The sequence below is a fragment of the Misgurnus anguillicaudatus genome, chromosome 15 (genome assembly GCF_027580225.2).
Source record: "Misgurnus anguillicaudatus chromosome 15, ASM2758022v2, whole genome shotgun sequence".
NCBI lineage: Eukaryota > Metazoa > Chordata > Actinopteri > Cypriniformes > Cobitidae > Misgurnus > Misgurnus anguillicaudatus.
In genome coordinates, this window is record NC_073351.2 from 25,543,240 (window position 1) to 25,565,980 (window position 22,741).

A 22,741-nucleotide genomic window follows, 5' to 3' on the forward strand; every position below is an offset into this window, starting at 1 on the left:
CCAAATGTCAGTTTGCTGCAAGTTATATTTCCAAATGAAATGCCTACTTTTCTATATCCAATCATGTCACAGTAAAAAACACAACCCACGCCCTTTACTTTCCTTGAGTGTTTCACTTGGAAATATATCACAACACAGAAGTAAAGTCGATTGCAACTTTAGGTTCACGGGGACTTTAAATTCAGGGTTTTGATTTATTGTGGTTGCTTTAATCACAACATAATTACTATAGTTACATTTGTGTTATTCCATAGTTTCTATTACTCTGGATGGAAAATGTTTCCAAACCTTTGACCATTGGTGTATGAAACTAGCAGTGATTTTGTGAAAGGCTAAATTTAGTTTCTAACTGTCCCATCCGTCCAAAGCCAGTCTTTGCAAAGCCTACATCACAATGTGACACATTTAGAACTATTCATGCTGTAAAATTATGCAATAATAATAATAAAATAAGTGAAAAAGATATCCGGTGACCTTAGCAAAAATACATTTACCCCCTTTCGTAATGCAAGACCCTTTAGGAGGACCCAGAATTGAAATGCTAGCATCTGGCTTTCTCTTTATTATGTCACAGCGACTGGACGGGCCAAGGATTTGATCATATAAACAGGCAATGATCTTAAAAAAATACGTTTTCACATGGATTTGTAGTGGACGTTTTGTTTTGAAAGTTACAGTGTGTTTTCATAGTACATCAAGCTCTTTAATCCGCAAAGATCAAGGAAAACTTGGTTCCTTGTGACCTGGTTCGAGTGTTTCTGGCTCAATGGCTTTGGATCGCTGCCGGTTCTCAGTGACTGTGCAAGATTTCTGGATGTTTACTGTACTGTATGCTTAAATCTAAGATCACGCTATCGAACCTGGAGATACTTTTAGGAGACTGAGCCATGGGGCAGCGATTTCTTTTCTAGCGTCATCCAATTAAAACCTAAAGCTCTCTTCTCTTTCAGTCTGCCTCTGTGTCATGTGAATAAGTTAAACTGTTTGTGTTGAATCACATGTGGGCCAGGCAGGTGATATCAGCGATCTGACACAGAGCGGAGCAGAGCCTGAACATTCACACTGCTGCAGGGCGCCGCCCCACCCGTGCAGACGCACTTTTACAGCGGTGCCGAACAGTCAACACTCTACAGGCCTCAAAAGGAATAAAGACCTTTGTTTCTCAGATTAGGTACAAGACTTTTTGTTTCTCTTAATTCAGTGTCGCATGCATGTGCCGTATGTTACCTGTTCTTTAAGCTCAGCCAGCTGGCTAGACAGCTGAGCCACAAGTGTGACGGTGGTGTCCAACCTCTCGTGCAGCAATCGTATCTCGTTCTGTTCGCCTTCTCCATCGGCACTCACCAGAGACATGGCCCGCATCCTTGGAAACCAGTCTAGATTCTTTTCCTGAAGGAAAGACATTTACATTTATGGATTTGGCAGACGCTTTAATCCAAAGTATACATTAAGTATGTTCTTTGATCTGCTAATGCACTGCTTTACCAAGTAACGCTAATGCGACTTGGAAAGTTTTATAGTTTTTATCTTTTTTAAGATGTGCAAGATATATTTTTGGTTCAAACCGATCTTGCTTTTAAATGAACCATTGTCGGGTGATATTAACACAAAATCCTGGATTGTTTTGACCCATGGTTGAGTCAAATAAACACATTTTCTAAGTTAAAGGCAGGGTGCATGATTTTTGAAAAACACTTTGGATAAGGGACTTGGACTGAGTATCAAAACACACTTGTAGACAATCAGTAGTAAGGGGCGTGTCTAATAACCGACATCATTGCCTGGGTTGCGTATGTGTGGGGTGGGTCTATCAAATGAAGGCCTGATTCTATAGAGACAGAGCGCAGTTATGCAAATTTGAAAAACACACCCACCGGGGTGGAACTCAATCCAACCGTCTCCATTGACTTTGTATTGCGAGAGGCCGCCTCCTTGTCATTTCTGGCTTATAACAAAAACAGAATAATGCCTAAAAGCTGCTGTGTGACAATATGTACAGCTAACAAGCCAAAGAACCCAGAAATACATTTTTATAAACTGTCGAGCCGTAAAACCCTGCCTTTGAGGAGAAAAAAGTGGATCACCGACTACGTTTCCCCCTAGTGGACGCATTTCTACTAATATGACTACTATGAAAAGTTGCCTGTTTCCACTTTTCTGTCTGTAAACGCTCATTTTTTGAGCTCGACAGCTTATAAAAACTTATTTCTGGGTTCTTTGGCTTGTTAGCTGTACATATTGTCACACAGCAGCTTTAAGGCATTATTCTGTTTTTTGTTATAAGCCAAAAATGACAAGGAGGCGGCCTCTCTCAATACAAAGTCAATGGAGACGGTTGGATTGTTTTCCCCCCGGTGGGCGTGGTTTTCAGGTTATGACGCGCTGCGCTCTGTCTCTATTGGGGTAGGGGCATGTTTGTTTAGGTGATTTTAAATATCAACATTGGCTTTCATAGATCATGCCCCCCGCCTTTAATTAACCCAGCGGTTGGGTTTGTCCATATTGTACTCAACCATGAGTTGTAACATATTTTTGTGTATGCGTTGCAATTCAATATGGGGAAAAACAGATATTCACTAATAAATGAGCTAAAGTGATATTACCTTGAATTGCACGATGTAATTATAAAATACCTTCAAACGTTTCTAAAAATGTTATTCAATGCCCAGACGCATAAAAATACAAAAAACATGAAATAGTCCTCTTATGAAAGAACCAACAGGCAGATTTATAAATGTTTTCTCTGGTTTTTAGATAATAACAGTGAGTCATTATGCATTGTCAAGCGTGTGGGCCTGCACACTAGCACATGTAAAAGCCGGTTGTTTGTGGTCTGCAATTTATTTTGTGTGAGTGTTTATGTGATTAGTGTGTATATAAGTTTATTCAGTCTGGAAAGGGGGCGGGGGGTATGTGTGATATAAGGAGAGGTAACATTGTAGCAGCTCATCACAGTCCGTTATGTAAGGTGCTTTTCACAGTCGGCCTGACAGGAGCAATGCAAGGAGCTCAGAGAGTTCCAGGATATGTTTAGAGGTGGGAAAACACTCCCTTCCGTTCTTACACAACCATGAAGAGTCACAACGACGCACAAACCCATAAACACACACACACTCATGAGGACATTCACCTGTGCACCTTATGACTCCTTTCTCTGGTGTACAATCGAGAACGAGTCTTTGCAAGAAAACAATCAAGCCGGATAAATGCACCGCTTTCAAACATGCATATGAACAACTCAAACATTTGGGTAATCATCAAAAATGAGGAAGAAAAATATTTCTTAGAAAAAGACGGATCTTAGGTTCAGCTTCCGAGAAAAATAAAACAGTTAAAAAATTATTCGTTTCAGGTAATGGTTCATTATGACATCTTTAAAAAAAAACATAAAAAGGCTTTTTGCAAGATGTGTGGTACAGCATTGGTGAATCGAGCACAGAGGAACAGAGACCAGACTGTGTTGGTCGGGTCTAATGAACGGATCCATTTTTCAAGATTTTGCCTCGAAAGTTGCAACCTAAGGATACAACAAACAAACAAACAAACACACATGAAAACAACACTGTCCTCCAGTCACTTTCATGGCAGAAAGATTGGGGACAATGCGTTTATTGTGAAACTAGGACAGCACTAAATTATGAAGTTTGGCCAGTTTCAACGAATCATTGGTTAACAAATTGACTTAAACAATAATGCATGAGAGGCCATGATATATTATGAATATAATCATGGATGAAGTGCAAAATAGAGCTGTGCTAAAATCATATGTCATCCAAGATGTTGATGTCTTTCTTAGTTCAGTCGAGAAGAATTTTCTCAATGTAATAGACTTTATTGGACCCCAACAGTTTACAGTTTCAATGCAGTTTAAAGTTGCAGTTTCAACATAGCTTAAAGGGCCTCTAAATGATCCTAACCAAGGCATAAGGGTCTTACCTAAAGAAACAATCAAATATGCACTTTTTTTCGACCATTTCACAAAATAAGACCCTTATGCCTCGGTTGGGATCGTTTAAAGCCCTTTGAGGCGGAGTTGAAACTGGAATTTTAAACTGCATCTGGAAGTGGAATATGATATCAGTTACTGGGATTTTCACGCACAACCATTTCTAGGGTTTACAAAGAATGGTGTGAAAAGGGAAAAAAACTTCCAGTATGCGGCAGTACTGTGGGCGAAAATGCCTTTTTGAGGCTAGAGGTCAGAGGAGAATGGGCCGACTGATTCAAGTTGATAGAAGAGCAACTTTGACTGATATAACCACTCGTTACAACCGAGGTATGCAGCAAAGCATTTGTGAAGCCACAACACGCACAACCTTGAGTCGAATGGGTTACAACAGCAGAAGACCCCACCGGGTACCACTCATGTTCACTACAAATAGCAAGAAGAGGCTACAATTTGCATAAGCTCACCAAAATTGGACAGTTGAAGACTGGAAAAATGTTGCCTGGTCTGATGAGTCTCGATTTCTGTTGAGACATTCAGATGGTAGAGTCAGAATTTGGCGTAAACAGAACAAGAACATGGATCCATCATGCCTTGTTACCACTGTGCAGGCTGGTGGTGGTGGTGTAATGGTGGGGGGGGTGTTTTCTTGCCACACTTTAGGCCCCTTAGTGCCAATTGGGCATCGTTTAAATGCCACAGCCTACCTGAGCATTGTTTCTGACCATGTCCATCCCTTTTTGACCACCATGTACCCATCCTCTGATGGCTACTTCCTGCAGGATAATGCATCATGTCACAAAGCTTGAATCATTTCAAATAGGTTTCATGAACATGACAATGAATTCACTGTACTAAAATGGCCCCCACAGTCACCAGAACCAAAACAAAGTTTTTTTCCACATCTTTTTTACCTTTTCTCAAGCTTCAAAAGGACACAAACGTGTATAAAATAACTCCACGCGACTCGTGCCATACGTTCCAAGTGTCCTTAAGGCATGCAAATGGGTTTGATGAAAAACTAACTCAAATATAATCCATTATTTAATGAAGGTCCAGCCCTATTCCTCTTATTCAGAATAAACACGGTTGGATGTGCAAGGAGAGAAAAAGCATTGGTCCAAAATTTCACAAAAATTTATTATATTTCATTGTTTTCACCAAGATTATTTGTGGCCCGCAGGACACTTGAAATACAGAGACTTGAGTTATTTAATAATGCTTTGGCGTCCTAGATGCAGTCATAAACTATTAAAAGACAAAACTTTTTTTAAGACAAACTCCATAATTTACTCATCTATCTAAATGAGGACCTTTCATGGACTTTATAGAGAACTAGTTATAAATCCTATTACCTACTACACTTTAACCCTAACAGATAACCACCTGTAATTGCTTTGTTTACTGTATATTTTTATAGCGTTTTTACAAATGAGGATTACCCCAAAGGGAGGTTTTGCTCATGGGGACCAAACAATGTCCTCAGAAGGTCAAAAAAATTACTGTTTCAACCCATAAACATTTGGTCTGCACACCAGGGGATTACCAGGTACACACACACACTCACACAAACACATCCCAAAAGCCACAACATTTAAAAGCACCCTACGATCGACTGACCCTACACTTGTATTTCAACATCAAAATATCAAACTTTCAGCTTTCTTCAAGTGTGGACTGATCGCTGGGAGACAGCGGCTAATAATGGCTTTACCTAACATCTCACGCCTCACAAACACTCGCACACGGCAGATTCATGCTGCGGCAGGCGTTCGCGTGGGGAAGGTGTCTGAGTTGTCATTAAAGTGCTATTAAACTTCTTTTCCCATCTGACAGACAGCATAATCACAGTGTCACGTGTCCTCGCCTTTCATCGCCACTGTTTTGCAACGGAAAGGCGGCTTCAGAGCCCCGCCATCAAACCGGTTCTGGAAATAGAAGCATGATTGCAATAATCAGTTTGATTAACATGGCTGGCCGCTGCACGCATTCCTGCAGTCATCTGTTCTCATACACACATGCATGCGCGCACGGAGACACCCAGCTGAGGAAAAAGCAGGAGCGAGACGGATCCCACGGTGAATTTGCGACCTTTGAACCCGCATTGATCGCTAGTCTACAGGCGCTTTTTTGTACTGCCGACTGTGCATGACGACGGTGTTGCCAAGGAGATGCCTGACTCACTGTGTGATAATGAACGGTGTAGCAGGTGTGTGTGTGTGTGTCTGTGTTGGACAGGAGAGCACGTGTGAGAATAGGCTGAGCTAATCGCGGGCCACTTGAGATGGGTTACATAACACTGTGACTGCTGCAGTACCTGCTCTCTCTCTCTCTCTCTCTCTCTCTCTCTCTCTCTCTCTCTCTGGCAGTCTCTGAGTGATAATCACACACACATACATAACAGTATACTGCGGCGTACCTGCTCGAACCTACGCCTGCGTTTTAATCCCTGTGATGTGCTCACTAGAAAAGCGCATCTTCCTGTAAGTGTCTTTTGGCGTGGGCAGTAATGTTAGGCAGGGGTCCATTTGTGTTTTCAGGTGACCCTGTTGTCTATACGAACACGCAACACCAAGGACTGTAGTATTTTATATTCAGTTACTGTTTCACGTCTGCTGCTACCGTGCAAGAGCTGAACATTATTTTATAGTGCAGAAAAAATGATATATAGTGTTACTGTAGCTTACTAGTAAAGCATTGGGAGACCACATTCAAATTAATAAAAAATTAAGAGACCACTCAAACTTTGCTAAATGTTATCAACATTGTTTGATAGTCATTGCAGTCCAGTGTCTGTTTTATCATGCATGGGAATCTGACTTTACACACAAAAAGATAAACACGGTCAAAGAGATACAAGATCATATACTGTATCCATCTGTTTTTTGACGTAAATGTGGGCGGCGCCATCTTTGAGCTTTCTTGTTTATGACTTCCGGTGAGCCACTAAAGCTAATGGCAGTCTATTGAGAAGGCCACAAGTCTGCCGTTTTGACTGGCTGTTTAATGTTTATTATGAAATCCAGTAAGACCGACATAATTTGTGCAGTTAGGGGTTGCCATAATAGCTAATACAAATGCAGTAAATCTCTACAAAATATTTGTTTTAACCATAATACATGCACAAGAACTGAATGTGTATGTCGCGCAAATGCACACACTCATGATCTGTATTTACAAATCCATCCAGTAAAACCCTTCATAAAAACTGCCAGTAAACAATAAATACGATAATTTTTAAAAAACAACGAATATTATGTTGATTAAAATATGCTAATTTATTTATTCTGCTATTATATATTATTACAAAAATGCATTTACAGTACAGAATATATACGACATAATCTGCTTAGTTAATGTTTATAATAGTTCATAATGTGTTTGCGCGTACTTTTGTTATGTTTTAAATAAAAAAGCAAATACTTTAAAAAGTAAGAAAATAATTTCATAAGCTCATGTCTTCCACCTAGTGCGTAAGAAGCGATGTAATAATATTTTTATAAAACGAAAACAATACTCAATTCATGTAGTAGTTTAATATGTTTATTAAGGTTTGTTCAAATAACTTACAATGTGTTGAATGAGAAAGATACTGACTGACTGTGTCGGACCGCGTGAAGCTCGACGTGTCGCCATGAACAAGTCCATAAAAAATTGCCCTTTTAAAAAAAAACTCACACCAGAGGGACAGTTGTGACATTTTAAACCATCCCCTGAAAAGTTATAAACACGAAGTCTTGGTAAATTCCATGTACAAACACTCGACTGACTTTCCCATTGTAAAGATACTGGTATGTGTCTGTGCTTTTATACAGTATTTGCACATTGAAGACCCGTCACCTTCGATCAACAACACGAAATGATTGAATATATCTTCATATATCAAGCCACTTCTTAATTTCATCCTCACACTGGTTCATACATGGCAGGTGTAGTAAATATTAACTGTTTAAATCAGGTTTTATGTGTGCTCCCATTACACTGTTTTCTACCAGCTGGCTATTGAACCGGAAGTCTCGCACAGGAAGGAAACTACGTCACATCACTTACTTCCGCGTTCAAGAAAAAGGTGGATACGCATCCAAATAAACAGATGCACCTGATGTTGATTTCTCACTAAAATTGATTATTCTATTAGGGAAGTTTCATTAGCATAAAGCCAAAATATACCGTACTTTCCGGACTTTAAGCCGCATCATTCAAAAATGCTTCATTAAGACGAAATAACATATATAAAAGTCACAGTGGACTATACGTTGCGTTTATTTAGAAAATTATTTCACAAAACCCAAGCCGAAGAACAGACATTTAACCTGGAAAGGCAAGTTATTCAACTAAACAATAGCAGACAGAACAGCAAGCTGAATAGATGTCTGTACGTTAAAGTAATATATTATCAGTTATTTAAACGATAAACCATAGCATACAGAACTTACCTGGAAAGATGAATAGGCTAAATTAACTGAACAAGCCAACTAGGGTGAAGTTCGCATACTCGTCATTACAGAATCCATCGAATTACATAAATACAGGAGCAGCATATAGCAGACTCTCACAGCTGTAGACGGTAATGTTGGCTCTTGCCTCATAAATGTCAAAATTAATTCATACTGACTAACTAGTACACGCACCTGACTATAAGACACAGCACCAGCCAAGTTATGAAAAAAAAACCGTGGCTAATAGACCGAAAAATACGGTATGTTATGTTATTTGTTATGATGTATGTTTTTTGTGTGTAATGTTCAACGAAAATGCAATAAATAAATAAATAAAAAACAAATACACACACATTGGGTAAATCTTCAGAAACTTCAATCTACAAAGACTTTGTTTTGTTTTAAGAGTCGTTTATCGTCGTCTTCTAATGGCGCCTGCTGTAGACAGTCAGCTTGGAGTCAGAGATACAGACACACAAATTTTCTGCGTGAGTCCTTGATTTGTGCTGCCAGCAATGTCAACAATGACAAAGCAAATGAGAATCCATTTACAAGCAAACATATTTCACCAATACGTAAATCATGCTTCAATTAAGTGTTTTCATAAATATTTTATCTACGAGTTTAGAAATACATTACAGCTTGTTGAGTGAAAACACAACTTGTATTGTCATTGACTCTGCCAGACATATTGGCAAAGATGTAGTCTCACACCCACAGACGGCCCACAGTTTGTTCGTTCACGGTCATTCACTAAGTGGAAAAAACTTTCCAGATCCAGTAAGCTTTCTAGACTAACCAGCAATTTATGCAGTCATTTTACTGTATATTTTCTGCTTGCAGTATATTGCTCAAACATGTCTGATATGTAAGGGATAATGTATAGACAGCCGGTTGTTATCGAAGAAATAATCCCTGACAGTGCGATCAGTACTGAGGGGCTTATTTTGCGATTATCCTGGTTATTACACGGTTATTTACCTCATAAGTAAGGAACATTAAATATTGATTTAAAATATTTTTTATTTGCTCATTTTTAGCAAATGCAGACCTTCCGTTTATTTTGGATTTTACTGATAAGACAAGACATTCAAATGTCACAAACACTCTGTTAGGTTTAATCTTTTGTAAATAAAATGTCATAGGCCTATATGTTATATAAAGTATATTTATATTAAAGGAAAACACCACCGTTTTTCAATATTTTTCTATGTTCTTTCCTTAACTTAGATGAATTAATACATACCTACCTTTTTTCAATGTGGCACTTTTAATCTTTATACAACGCCTCGTGAATGTGTAAGAATTTAGAAGCCACCAAACACTTCCATGTTTTCCCGATTTAAAGACTGTTACATGAGTAGTTACACGAGTAAGTATGGTGGCACAAAATAAAACTTTAGTTTGGAGCCATAGGAATGAACGGGGCCAGGCCAAATGCTAACACATTAATGAAGCGCTGTACAAAGATTAAAAATGCATGCATTGAAAAAAGATAGGTATGTATTAATTTATCTAAGTTGAGGTAAGAACATAGTAAAATATTGAAAACTGTGGTGTTTTCCTTTAAATGTTTGTGTAATATTAAATCACAGTAATTCAATTTTTGTGTAAAAACAATTTGCAGCATCCAGGTTACCGCCTGTTATTCATTTTGAGCAGTTGTTATTTGAAAATCAAAAACCTGCAAATGTTGCAACTGGCCAATCAGAATCAAGCAATCTAACGAGCCGTGTAATTATGTGCTATAATATATATATATATACACTAGACTTTGAGCATGCAAATATTTTTCGTACGTTACGTACGTAAAGTTCACGCTGTGATGTACCATTTTTTTACTGGTCACATATCTTCACGTGATACGAATTCGCAGGTCAAAGTTCACCAGACCTTTAGTTTATATCTTCGTACAAGCTTGCGTTTGCATGCTTATGAATGGAAGTCAATGGAATGAAAAGTCTAGTGAGAACACCCGAACATTCAAAGCTCTGGGTACATGAGAGTAACTGTGACAACAAACAATAATTTACAATGGAAGTGAGTATAAATCATAGACTGTAAAAAATATGAACGTAGTGTCCGAGACGTCACCCATAGGTTTGTGAAGCACTTTTTTGAAGCAAATAGTAAGTGGTGCCTCCCGTCGCCATCTTGGCCGAGCGTAAACACCCATCACTCGCTGATAACCGAAAATGGTTGCTGAAACCACACCTAATTTAATAATTTAAACGGATGAGTTAAAAATCACCCCCCTCACAGTTGTCATGAAGGGCAAAATTAGCTATATTTGACCAAAAACTCTTTTTGTGCCAGGCTGTAAACAACATTTTACTGTAAAGTTGGGAATTGACTAGCAGCCAGTCGATGAATTGCAGTTTAAGTCACTTCCGTATTGGCTTCATCAGAGAAATCGGAAGTTTACCCCTCGGTATAAAGGCATACAATAGTACAAAATGTGGCAACGGATGAACTAACCTTTATCATCTTGGCCACGTAGCTTTCGGGGCCGGTGTACTCCGTGGGGTCTTTCACCTTCAACAAGACCAGAAAGTATAAATAGTGCCACATGTTGTGCTCCGACTTGATGTGTTCCTCGAAGGATACGGTCTTGTTATCAAACTTGTCTCTTTCAAGGCCTGAAACCCAAAAGATAAGAAAAATGTGAACAAAGGGATCATTTTGTCTATCAGGATCGCTTGTTTCATTCATAGCTACTTTTAAAGTCTCCTTTTTCATAAACTTTATTTCCTCTTTAGTAGCATAAATGTCACCAAGATCACAGTTCAATCCATCAAATGAACTGCTGTCAGACATTTTATACAAATTCAAAGGCAGTCGGTTTAACAGATCATGACATCTGTTTTGAGTAAACCAGTGGGCTGGATCCAAAACTTTCTAAGATGTTCTTCTGGTGGTGTGCAGATGTTAAAATCATTTCTCATTAAAAATGGCATTGCATATTTTGTTGCATTTTATGTTTAGGATTGGTTTAGCTTTACATGACTTACATTTTCTATTTACTGTATGACTATGGTCCATTGAGATGGGCTAGCTAGGCTGCTGCATTGCTTTGATATGCAAACATGGGTGTATGGATGTTAATGTGCTCATGTTTGTAATGCCATGACCATGAAGATTTTCGCATGAAATGGACAGCGAAGACATACCACAAATGAAGCAGGTGGTCTTTAAAATCTCTTCCTTCCTTTGTTTCTCACTCCTCAAGTCAGCAAAAGTGTCGATGATCACACCAAAAATGAGGTTCAACACAATGATGATGACGATGAAGAAGAACAAGAGGTCGAACACGACACGAGCTGGAAACATGGGCTCCTGAGGAGCGACAATAAAAGGTTTTATATACAGTACGTATGTATATAGCATAAGGTTATAAAAGTCCTAAACTTATTACAGTTTATCATCAAATTATTGTTCTGCAGTTTTCAGTCATCCCCAAAATAGACTCAAACCGACAGAAGCCTTTGAAGCTAGCGTGACTGATTCAGCAACGCTTCAAAGCATATAGACAGACGCACACAGCGAGTAAAACGAATGCAGAGGTCCTGTATGAAGTACAGATGCCTGCAGATTCCACTGCTTTAAACATGAATTTGCTGACAGCATTAGCGATGCTGGAAAGGATTTATGGGTGTATCTCATGTATGAGTGTGTTGATGCTCACTTCTTTGGAAAGCTTGCGCAGAACATCTGCGATTCCTCCTCCGTTCCTCAGCCCGTGGTTGAGAACCGTGATGATGCACATCAGCAAAGTGTCGCACACACGCTCTACACCATCATCTTCCTCGACTGGAACATACACACATGCAAGAACATGTTTAATGAACTACTTTTAATAGATATACAACCAAATTAAAAATTTGAATTTAAACATACATGCATGCATATACTGTACAGACAAACTATGTTGGTTTAAATATTAATAGTCATTGTTTGTTATAAATAGCTGTAATAGTAAGGGGATAGAGGCACGTGTTGATAACCAGAGGCACAGGTGATCTTATAAAGACTCGCAGGGCAATCCAGAACAAAGCAACACATGAGTCATGTCCTCACACACACACACTTCAACCTCTATAGATGACAAAGAGGACAAGCCCTTTAAAAACAAACACACATAAAATCCATTCTCACAAATGAAACATGCCACCACTGACGGCAACTGCTCAGAAGGGTGTTTAGCAAAGTTTTAATGTCCATCCACATTTATTTTTTACTCTTTTTTTTAAGATACAAACAGAAAATACAGGAAATATGTACACAAAATTAAAAACAAAACCATTTTCAGAACTAAATGTCTTCTTCGTGAAACACATCTTGAGCTTTTTGAGGAGACCTGAAGTCCTGAAGTCATTCGATTAGAATGAGAAATTACCCTAAATACTTGACCCTTCAGCTTATACTTATACTGTTTTTAATACTACATACACATTTCCTGTATTTGCTGGTTGTATTTTAATAAAGAGACTGAAAAATAATTATATATGATTACTATAACATTGCAAAAACAACCAATCTAATGGTAGCATGGTGGCCTAAGACTTTTGCACAGTATGGTAAAATGGGAATTGTACAGGAAATATAAAAATGTATCTTATTTTTGTCAATGAGATACTTATAGCACACAGTTAAATAGTAATAATAGTTAAATAAAGTCTATGACCTCTATAGCTTAACATCAAACTACAGACATCACAATTCTCCTATAAGAATTGTAAAATGTTTTAAATGATTTACATGAAAAATATAAAACATCAAACCAAGTACCAAGGCATTTGCAAAATTACTACTAGATATTTTCTCAGAACGAAATTTAATTTTATAGCCATGCTTGCAATAACTTTTAAACCAATTGGTCCCAAGGTTATAATAAATGGGTGTATAAAGTGAGCTCTCTTTCAAGTTCACACAGGTACACTTGTAATTCATGTTTAATTGAGTTTAATACCTCAACAATATGTCTTAATTTAGAAATACCAGTTTACAATTTTAACTGGCGCTGTCATGTGAGCAGGACACCTAAGTTTACCTCAATATCAAAACCTTTTAACAGTAATAATAATGCAGTAACTGTAATTTATTCATTTGTGTTAAGAGTATGCAGCAAACCTCACAGCAAACCAACACAAACCTCAGTTTTTTAATAATTTTATGTATTAAAAATAATACTATATTGAATTTTTTATTTATTACAAATAAATGTAAACTGCTATAAAAAAATCTGTATTTTTACCTCCAGACACTTTTTTTTTAAGTATCTTCTTTAAAACAAGACCAAAATTAGGCTTCTAGAGCAAAAAAATGCTAGAGATATATTGATTTGAAGGTGTAAATCACCTTTTCACACACCCCCACTCAAAAAGGGCTGCGCCAGTTAAGGGGTTAACGAGTTAAAAACTCCTTTTAGTACATTTTTATATGTGAACCTGGACCACAAAACCAGTCATAAGGGTCTTTTTTTTTATTGATATGTCATCTGAAAATTGAATAAATAAGCTTTCCACTGATGTATGGACAATAATGGTCGAGATACAAACTGTATTTGAAAATCTGAAATCTGAGGGTGCAAAAAATACAAACTGTATTTGAAAATCTGGAATCTGAGGGTGCAAAAAACCCTAAATATTGAGAAAATCACCTTTTAAGTTGTCCAAATAAAGTCCTTAGCACTGCATCCATTCACTAAAGTAAGATTTTTATATATTTACCGTAGGACATTTATAAAACGTCTTCATGTAACGTAATCGTTATATAATACCCTCATCAATGAAATCTATAATTTTGACCCATACTGTACAATGTATTGTTGGCTATTGTGACTTAAGACTGGTTGTGGTCCAGGATCACATATTTGAAAAGTAGTTTTGTTATTTGGTTGGAGATTTTATTGTTATCTAATGCAATGATAAGTGTTGCATAGTTGATCATACTGATTATCTGTTCAGTTACTGTACCTTTGGGAATGTCAACTTACCATGGTGAGGGCTGAAGGGGGAGTTCATACAAGACTCGCCTACACAACTCATGGATTCCCTCAAGTTTGGTCTCTCTAGAAAATGAATCAGACAAATACTTTAATTGTCTCTTTAATTCAGCTTTACAGGAACTGTCGTTAAAACTATAAATTCCTGCCTTATCAGATCAACAAAGTTATTTCCAACCCTCATGACTTACTTTCATCTACAGAACATAAAAGACAAATGTTAGGAACTGAGAACTTCGGTCAACGTTCACTTTCAATGCATTTTTCCATACAGTAAAATCGAATGGTGACTGAAACTATCAATTTATCTGGCCCTGGATTTTATTTTAATTTTTTTTTATTTTCCGTGAAAGAAAGCCATGCAAATAAGAACGGGTTAATAAGAATTTTTTACTTTTAGAACTTTATTTTTTCTTTACATAATTTCTTATTTATAAAAAAACACCTAAAATCAAAAGTTCAATAAATCAATGTTTATTGTATTCCAGTGCATGCATGTGTGTTATGAATGTGCCCTTTGGTTTCCAGTGCTTGTAAAGGGCTATAGTGCACTAAGTAAGTGCTTACATAAGGGAGTGTGGCCACTGCTGGGTTATGCAACAGGTGCCATGTGCCAGCAGGTCCTCTTCTCCTATCTCAACACAACTACACAGCCATGCGTGTTCATATAAACACACAAACGCAGACATAAATATATGAAGAGATCAGATGCAAAAGCCGCTAAACGTCACCTTTGTCAAAAATTAGATAATGATTTAATCGATTGCTCTTAACAGGTACAATACATTCATGAAATACTTTCACGTCAAATCCTCTTAATCCCATCCTTAAGCCATTCAGAAATACCTTTAAGCAGAATCCATTAAGAGTCTGATAAAAATGCAAATGAACAAGAAATCATGCCAGATGCACTTAGTGGTTTTGCATATGAACTCTTTTGAGTTTGAGTTTATTTATTTAAGAAATGGGACAATGCACATTCATAGCCATGCAACAAATAGAGCATGAAAATATACCAAATTTAGCCATACAGGCTAATTTTCATTTGTAGTCCCAGGCAGGCAGATATGTCATATGTTCAATGCAACAATAGCGCATCCACATGTGCACAAAAACACAATGTATATGCCGTGAAGGTCTACATCCTTTGAATATTCTAATTGAAATATTTACACCTATAATACTTAAGGCAAGCCAGACTCCCCATTGGCACATAATAATAATGAACTCATTCAGAACATTATGGAAAAATGACACGCAAGACCAAAACCACACATTCTTCTGCTTAAACATAACATGCAGATGAACAGAAAGTGTGACTAGGACATCAAAAACACTTCAGGCTTACTTAAAGCAGGATGATGGTCCACCTCCATCAGAAAGTCATCTTTAAAGAAGAGGAAACCCACGATGGAAAAGAGGTAGACCAGGATGATGGCCAGAACAGCTGTGAGGAAGATGGAGCGCCCGTTCTTCGTCACGCTCCTCATCACGTTTAAGAGCGTTTCTTCTCTGCGCACCAAATCAAACAGCTAGACATTGAAAACAGTGAGACAAGATTATGGCATTTAAGGAACGTGAATATTATTACATGCAATTCAATTGTGGATGCTGATTGGTTAATCTTGCTATGCTAAAATCCACTAATTACTGTGGTAAATAGCTGTTCTCCTAGGCCAACTATGATTTTATTTGGCATGTCAGGAATTATACACAGTTTACACACATATATGATGTAAACAAAAACTTTTATTCTTCTATAAATTAATCGCGATTAATCGTTATGCATCCCTGGTGCCTATTGATGTAATGCAAGACTCTTACCAGAATGCTGTAGAAGAACTCGTGTACAAACAGACCCAGCATGCACACAATGATATAACCGACATGGAGAAGGAAGAAGATGTCCATTATGACCGCCTTGTACCCTCGTGTGAACGTGCCCTGGTTCCCCACAAAACTCACCAGGAATACAATTTTATTCAGCAGCTGTGATAAGACAATGCAACTTTACCATTAGAACAAGAAACATCTTGATATTTTGAATTAAAGAACAGTTTTAACAGCATTCACACACTTACTGGTACTAGTATAGCCTGGAAGGACATGAGTACATGCATTGCAATAAAATGCTTGGTAAATAACAAGGCAATGTCTACATGCAATCTAGGACTGTAACATTTCCAGAATTGTCACCATGAATAGCACTTTTATTATTGCTTTGATTGATTTTTGTACAACTTTGGTAGTGGGGTCAGCACTTGATGCCCAAACACGAAGAAATAAACAGACTCTCAGAATCTGTTTCAGCACATGTCTTGTCTGGTTCATCATTCAGTGCCATAATGATGCCAGCGGGAACAGACGCACAGATTGACACAACAGAGGGTACAATCCACAGTTTTAACACTGACGCTTCAGTCAGAGGCATGACATCGCTCTAATTTCGAATCTGATCGTACAACAGATATTTCTATCATAAAGTAGCCACATATCAAGCAATTCATCACCAGCAGCACTGAAATATATTTACAGTCCTTTCTAATACGACTTTGGTTACATTGAAAGTACACTTCGATGTTTACTTAATTAATGGCTACAGTCAGCTGACAAGCTAAATGAAGCATGAACGGATGATAATGAATGTCTCTTACATTGACAGCCCCCAGCAGCAGCAGCGTGGGTGCTAAACCCAACGTATATATAGAGCGGAAGATGATGGTGACCAGAAACGCCAAGATGCCGCCGGGCCGGGGCAAGACGAACAACATGAAGGTGCTCACCGCCACGGCCACCCAAACCAAGACGGAAAGGAGGGGAGGCAACGTACCTGATAAGATAAGATACAAAATACAGAGAAATTAATACTGTGAAACATATATGGCCTCCTTTTTTAAGGGTCCACTTGAAATGAGATTGGATGCAGAGATCACATTTCTAGTATGGGCTAGCATACTTGCTAGTCACTTTTACTAAATTAGGGGGTGTGGTTAGACATAAGAAACAATTACTGAGATGTGATACCTTCATCTCCATCATCTCCAAATGGGTAGAAAAGAGCCACAGCCAAATTGACCAACACAGCCAAGTTAAATGAGATACTGCCCCATAAAGATATATGTTTGGACACCCAGAAAAGTGGTGGATTACCTGCGAAAACACAACAATACACCAGCATTATAACTCCATATGAACTTGACTCACGGTTGTGACAGTTTTTATTTTTTGCAAAACAACTCACTTCGTATTTTCTTCTGCCACCTCATCTCATTGTAGAGGTCATCGAACTGCAGAAAGAAGTCATTGACCTTGCTGCCCTGATCATCTCGCTCTGTTGTGGTGAACACGCGCACCTTTGATTCTTCTGTTAGGTATTCGCAAATGTTGGGCACTGGAAAGACTATCTGCTCCATCGTGCGGTCGTGACGCACGATCTGAAACACGAGCAAAATTTCTCATATTATTCTCATATTAGAACCACAGTACAGCCTGTACCGGGGTGAGAGATCTCATGTCGTACCTCTATCTGTGCAGTGTGGTTGGCGTAGTTTCGAAGTGCATCCTCTCCGTCGTCATCGAGGTCAGGGCCAGGTTTCAAACTCTGCTGGAGGATTTTCCTGTGGCGTGCCAACTAAAAACATAAGCATGCAGTAGCTAATTTCTCATATATCTGTGACAGCAGCTCAATATTAGTACATTAGTGACACATTAGCGATTGAGCAGTGTAATAATATCAACGCAACCCCCTGGATGAGTCAAACCATAGGCGGGCAGATTAATCAATCTTATTATCTCAAAATCAAAACATTTTAGGGCAGCCCATGCAAAGAAGCTCTGGTGTTTATCCGAATGCATGGATATGCAGGGCGATGTGGGCAATAAAGCACTAGTGAGAAGATGACACCCAGACCCCTAAATCAAAAACAGTGCTTTGAAAACAATATGTTAATCTTTTCCAACAGATGACAGAATTGGAAGGCAACAAGGAATCAATAATGCTCTGCAAGAACTAAAAGGAACAGTTCATCCAAAATAAACATTTTACATAATTTACTCCCCCTCATGTTGTTTTAAACCTGTATGAGTTTCTTTATTCTGCTGAACACACAGTTGACGGTACCCATTGACTTCCATAGTAGGAACAACAAATACTATGGAAGTCAATGGGACCCTTTTGACTGTGCTTCCTATCATTTATCAAAATGTCTTTGTGTTTCACAGAATAAAGAAACTCATTCAGTATCAGAATAACATGAGGGTGAGATAATGACAGATATTTTGTTTTGGGGTGAACTATCTATTTAAGTAAAGAACTATTTACTTCACTCTTTCCCCGCCAGCATTTAAAAAAAAAACAGCCAGAGCCAGCATTTTTTATGATTTTCACAAAAATGTAATGCCTTTCAGAATTTTTTTTCTTTAAATACTGTATATAAACATACAATATACACTCACCTAAAGGATTATTAGGAACACCATATTAATACTGTGTTTGACCCCCTTTCGCCTTCAGAACTGCCTTAATTCTACATGGCATTGATTCAACAAGGTGCTGAAAGCATTCTTTAGAAATGTTGGCCCATATTGATAGGATAGCATCTTGCAGTTGATGGAGATTTGTAGGATGCACATCCAGGGCACAAAGCTCCCATTCCACCACATCCCAAAGATGCTCTATTGGGTTGAGATCTGGTGACTGTGGGGGCCATTTTAGTAAAGTGAACTCCTTGTCATGTTCAAGAAACCAATTTGAAGTGATTCGAGCTTTGTGACATGAAAGTAGCCATCAGAGGATGAGTACATGGTGGTCCTAAAGGGATGGACATGGTCAGAAAGAATGCTCAGGTAGGCTGTGGCATTTAAACGATGCCCAATTGGCACTAAGGGGCCTAAAGTGTGCCAAGAAACATCCCCCACACCATTACACCACCACCACCAGACTGCATAGTGGTGGTAACAAGGCATGTTGGATCCATGTTTTCATTCTGTTTACGCCAAATTCTGACTCTACCATCTGAATGTCTCAACAGAAATCAAGACTCATCAGACCAGGCAACATTTTTCTAGTCTTCAACTGTCCAATTTTGGGGAGCTCGTGCAAATTGTAGCCTCTTTTTCATATATGTAATGGAGATGAGTGGTACCCGGTGGGGTCTTCTGTTGTTGTAGCCAATCCGCCTCAAGGTTGTGCATGTTGTGGCTTTACAAATGCTTTGTTGCATACCTCGGTTGTAACGAGTTGCACTTCTATCAGCTTGAATCGGTCGGCCCATTCTCCTCTGACAACAAGACTGCATCAACAAGGCATTTTTGCTCACAAGACTGCCGCATACTGGATGTTTTTCCCTTTTCACACCATTCTTTGTAAACCCCAAAAATGGTTGTGCGTGAAAATCCCAGTAACTGAGCAGATTGTGAAATACTCAGACCGGCCCGTCTGGCACCAACAACCATGCCACGCTCCTTAAATCACATTTCTTTCCCATTCTGACATTCAGTTTGGTGTTCAGGAGATTGTCTTGACCAGGACGACACCCCCCCCATCCCATTTGATTGGTTGATTAGATAATTGTATTTATGAGAAATTGAACAGGTGTTCCTTATAATCCTTTAGGTGAGTGTATAAAATGAAAGAACAGACTCTCTGCTTTCAAACAAACAAAAAATTCATCCTACCTTAATTTGTTCTCTTTTTATCACTTCTCAAATATGGGTTGGGTTCTTCAAAAATACCAAATTTTGAGCAAAAAATGTGAGATGATTGCGCTTTTGCGAAGGACTTTTGATAGAGATCAAATTCAGAGCAATCCTCAAAACACACAGAGTTTGAGCTGTTTGCCCTAAGAAGATACTTCCGCGTTTTATAAGTTGGGTAACAGCGCCACTTGGTGGATAATAGCGGAAATACGGATTGCTGAAAAATCTCGTCGTTGGCAGCGAACCGTTTTCTCTTAATTGATGTGTTAACTCGTCAGTGGCGGGGAACAGGGTCGTCACAAAGGCCCGGTAGTCAAAATGTTTCGGGTCAGCATCCTCTTTTCAGGGCCCAAAAAGTTTGCTCATCATATCAAGCCTGGGACAGTATCTACACTATCATGCCCATCCCAAAAAGTTATTTTTGGACAACCAGTCTAAAAGAGAGACCATTACCCTTTAACCTCCAAGAAGGATACATCTGTGTGACACATAACAGGTTTGTTAATGGTTGTTTTCTTGCTTCGAAACAAGCAGATGGAACACAAATCATGTGTGGTATTCAAGAATCTAAGAAGGATGTAGTTTTTTATTCTTGTTCAAGAAGGCAATCTTTCAAACAATGTTCCCAATGCTAATTTTTTTTACATCAAAGCTAACATCAGGAATTTGTTTAGAAGAACTGGAAACACAAACACAAAAACACAAAACAGAAAGCCTGGCTGACACAAAATCAATACTTTCTCAATACAATCTCCTTGTAACACATAAACACAGAAGGATCACACATGATCACAAACAGTTAAATTCACAAAGTATATTACTTAAAAACTTAGTTTATTCAACCCCTTAACAGGTTTTTTGTTCTTCAGAACGAAAACAGTAGGCATGGATTGCGATCGCATCTTCTCTAGCTTTATAAAGATGCAAAAACATTAATAACTCACGACTCGTGACATATTTTATATGTTCATAGTGTACTAAAGGCATATGAATGAGTTTGGAAAAACTAAAGTGAAATATAATCCATCATTTGATGAAAGTCTTGATCTGTGCCTCTCTTTGCAGATGCTCTATGGCAATGTTTAAGCTGTTTTGGGACACCAAGTCTAGTTTTTCATATCCATGCACATTACATTTTTTACGAACACTTTCTGCCTAATTCACAACACATGTGTACGCCAATTTATTTAACTAAATAAATAAATAACATAAAAAAATTATATAATAATATTGATAACGTACATAATAATGTATAACAAATATGATTATAATATAAAATATAATTATGTAAATATTATATATAAATAATACAGTATGTTATAATATTATATGTACAATTATAGTGTAGTAATTGATTACAGCGTACGTGATTATTGCGTATGTGTGGTATAAGTTGTTCTTGCATTTTTTTCGTACATTTAAAAGAAAGTTTAGTACGAACGTTTTTTGTTGAATGATTTGATTGTGAAAACGTTTGTACTATAGACTGAAAAAAAGAAGATGGATGATCCAGCACCACTTTCCTTCATTGTAATGAACTTATTGTAAAGTACTACGATGGGCACTGACATGTTACACAAAAACATCAGTTTGGAGCCAGGGCATGCACAGAAGGAATCGTCCATGCATAGATATATACACTAGATGTCGCCTTGGGGTTCCAAGTATGCGTCAAAACCGCCACCATCTTGGAACAGGGGTCTTGTCATAGGAAGTATCTAGGTAAAGCTGTTATCTCGCCTGTACTTCGGATTCATTGTTAATGCCGGACTTTTGTGCTGCGTAAGGATGTTAGGCCTCCTAGCACTATACATTATAATTAGAAAAAGTAGATTTTCATAATATCAAAACTTTTTTTCTCGACTCAATGCTAAATACATGACTGACTGTTGAAACGAACCAAAAGTAAACCAAGAAAATCGCATTCATGACGATTTATGGTGCTTTTATATCCGTTACACCATTGCCTACAATGACGCTGATGCGGGGTTCCCCTGTTTCAAGATGGCGGCTCTATTTGACGCATTCAGTCCAATGAACTGCCGTAGCCAAGGTGACATCTAGTGTACATATCTATGTCGTCCATGGAGCCCGGAGGCGGAGCCACATTATCAAACTTCCATCCGAACGCTTGCATGCCTGATTCAACCACGCCCCTTGAACGTCTCATTTGGCTGGCTTGCTAAAAAATGCTAAAACACATTAAGTCGGTGTGAAATAACACCGAAATCGAAAATTAATAGTTAGCTATATTAATCTTCCCTTAAAGCGTCCGCTCAGAGAAGCTGTCAATCACAAATGTCAATCATAACGACACGCCCCATTTCTATAGCATCAATTAGTAGCTAAAAAATTATCACAAAAATTAACAATTGAACACATTTCAGCATGATAACAACTACCTTAAAGGAACAAAAACAACTTTTGGAAAATTTTATTGGAAGTGTAATTTATTTTTTATTTTGAGTCATTTTTTATACATTCGTTTGCATGGAGAGGGTGAAGTTTATGACTTCTACTACATCCAGCCACCAGGGGGCGATCAAAAAGCCAGCAGATTCACTTCCAGTTCGTACGTACATTTCACACACAAATTTGTGTGTACGCATGCTTAGAATGAGACCCACTGACTTTTAAGTAATGCGTAATGGCCAT

General features: G+C 38.1%; 1 protein-coding gene across 1 annotated transcript in view; it reads right to left on the bottom strand.

The window, feature by feature from the left end:
* itpr2 (inositol 1,4,5-trisphosphate receptor, type 2) overlaps positions 1-22,741 on the bottom strand; it is a 108,714-nt gene that overhangs the window by 2,604 nt on the left and 83,369 nt on the right. The window contains exons 46-56 of the mRNA XM_073853660.1: positions 17,910-18,020; positions 17,631-17,823; positions 17,414-17,539; positions 17,044-17,219; positions 16,214-16,378; positions 15,738-15,921; positions 14,381-14,455; positions 12,071-12,195; positions 11,556-11,721; positions 10,864-11,024; positions 1,228-1,389 (exon numbers count right to left, since the gene is read on the bottom strand). Of these exons, the coding sequence (XP_073709761.1) occupies positions 1,228-1,389; positions 10,864-11,024; positions 11,556-11,721; positions 12,071-12,195; positions 14,381-14,455; positions 15,738-15,921; positions 16,214-16,378; positions 17,044-17,219; positions 17,414-17,539; positions 17,631-17,823; positions 17,910-18,020 (1,644 nt within the window). The remainder of the gene's footprint in view (positions 1-1,227; positions 1,390-10,863; positions 11,025-11,555; positions 11,722-12,070; positions 12,196-14,380; positions 14,456-15,737; positions 15,922-16,213; positions 16,379-17,043; positions 17,220-17,413; positions 17,540-17,630; positions 17,824-17,909; positions 18,021-22,741) is intronic.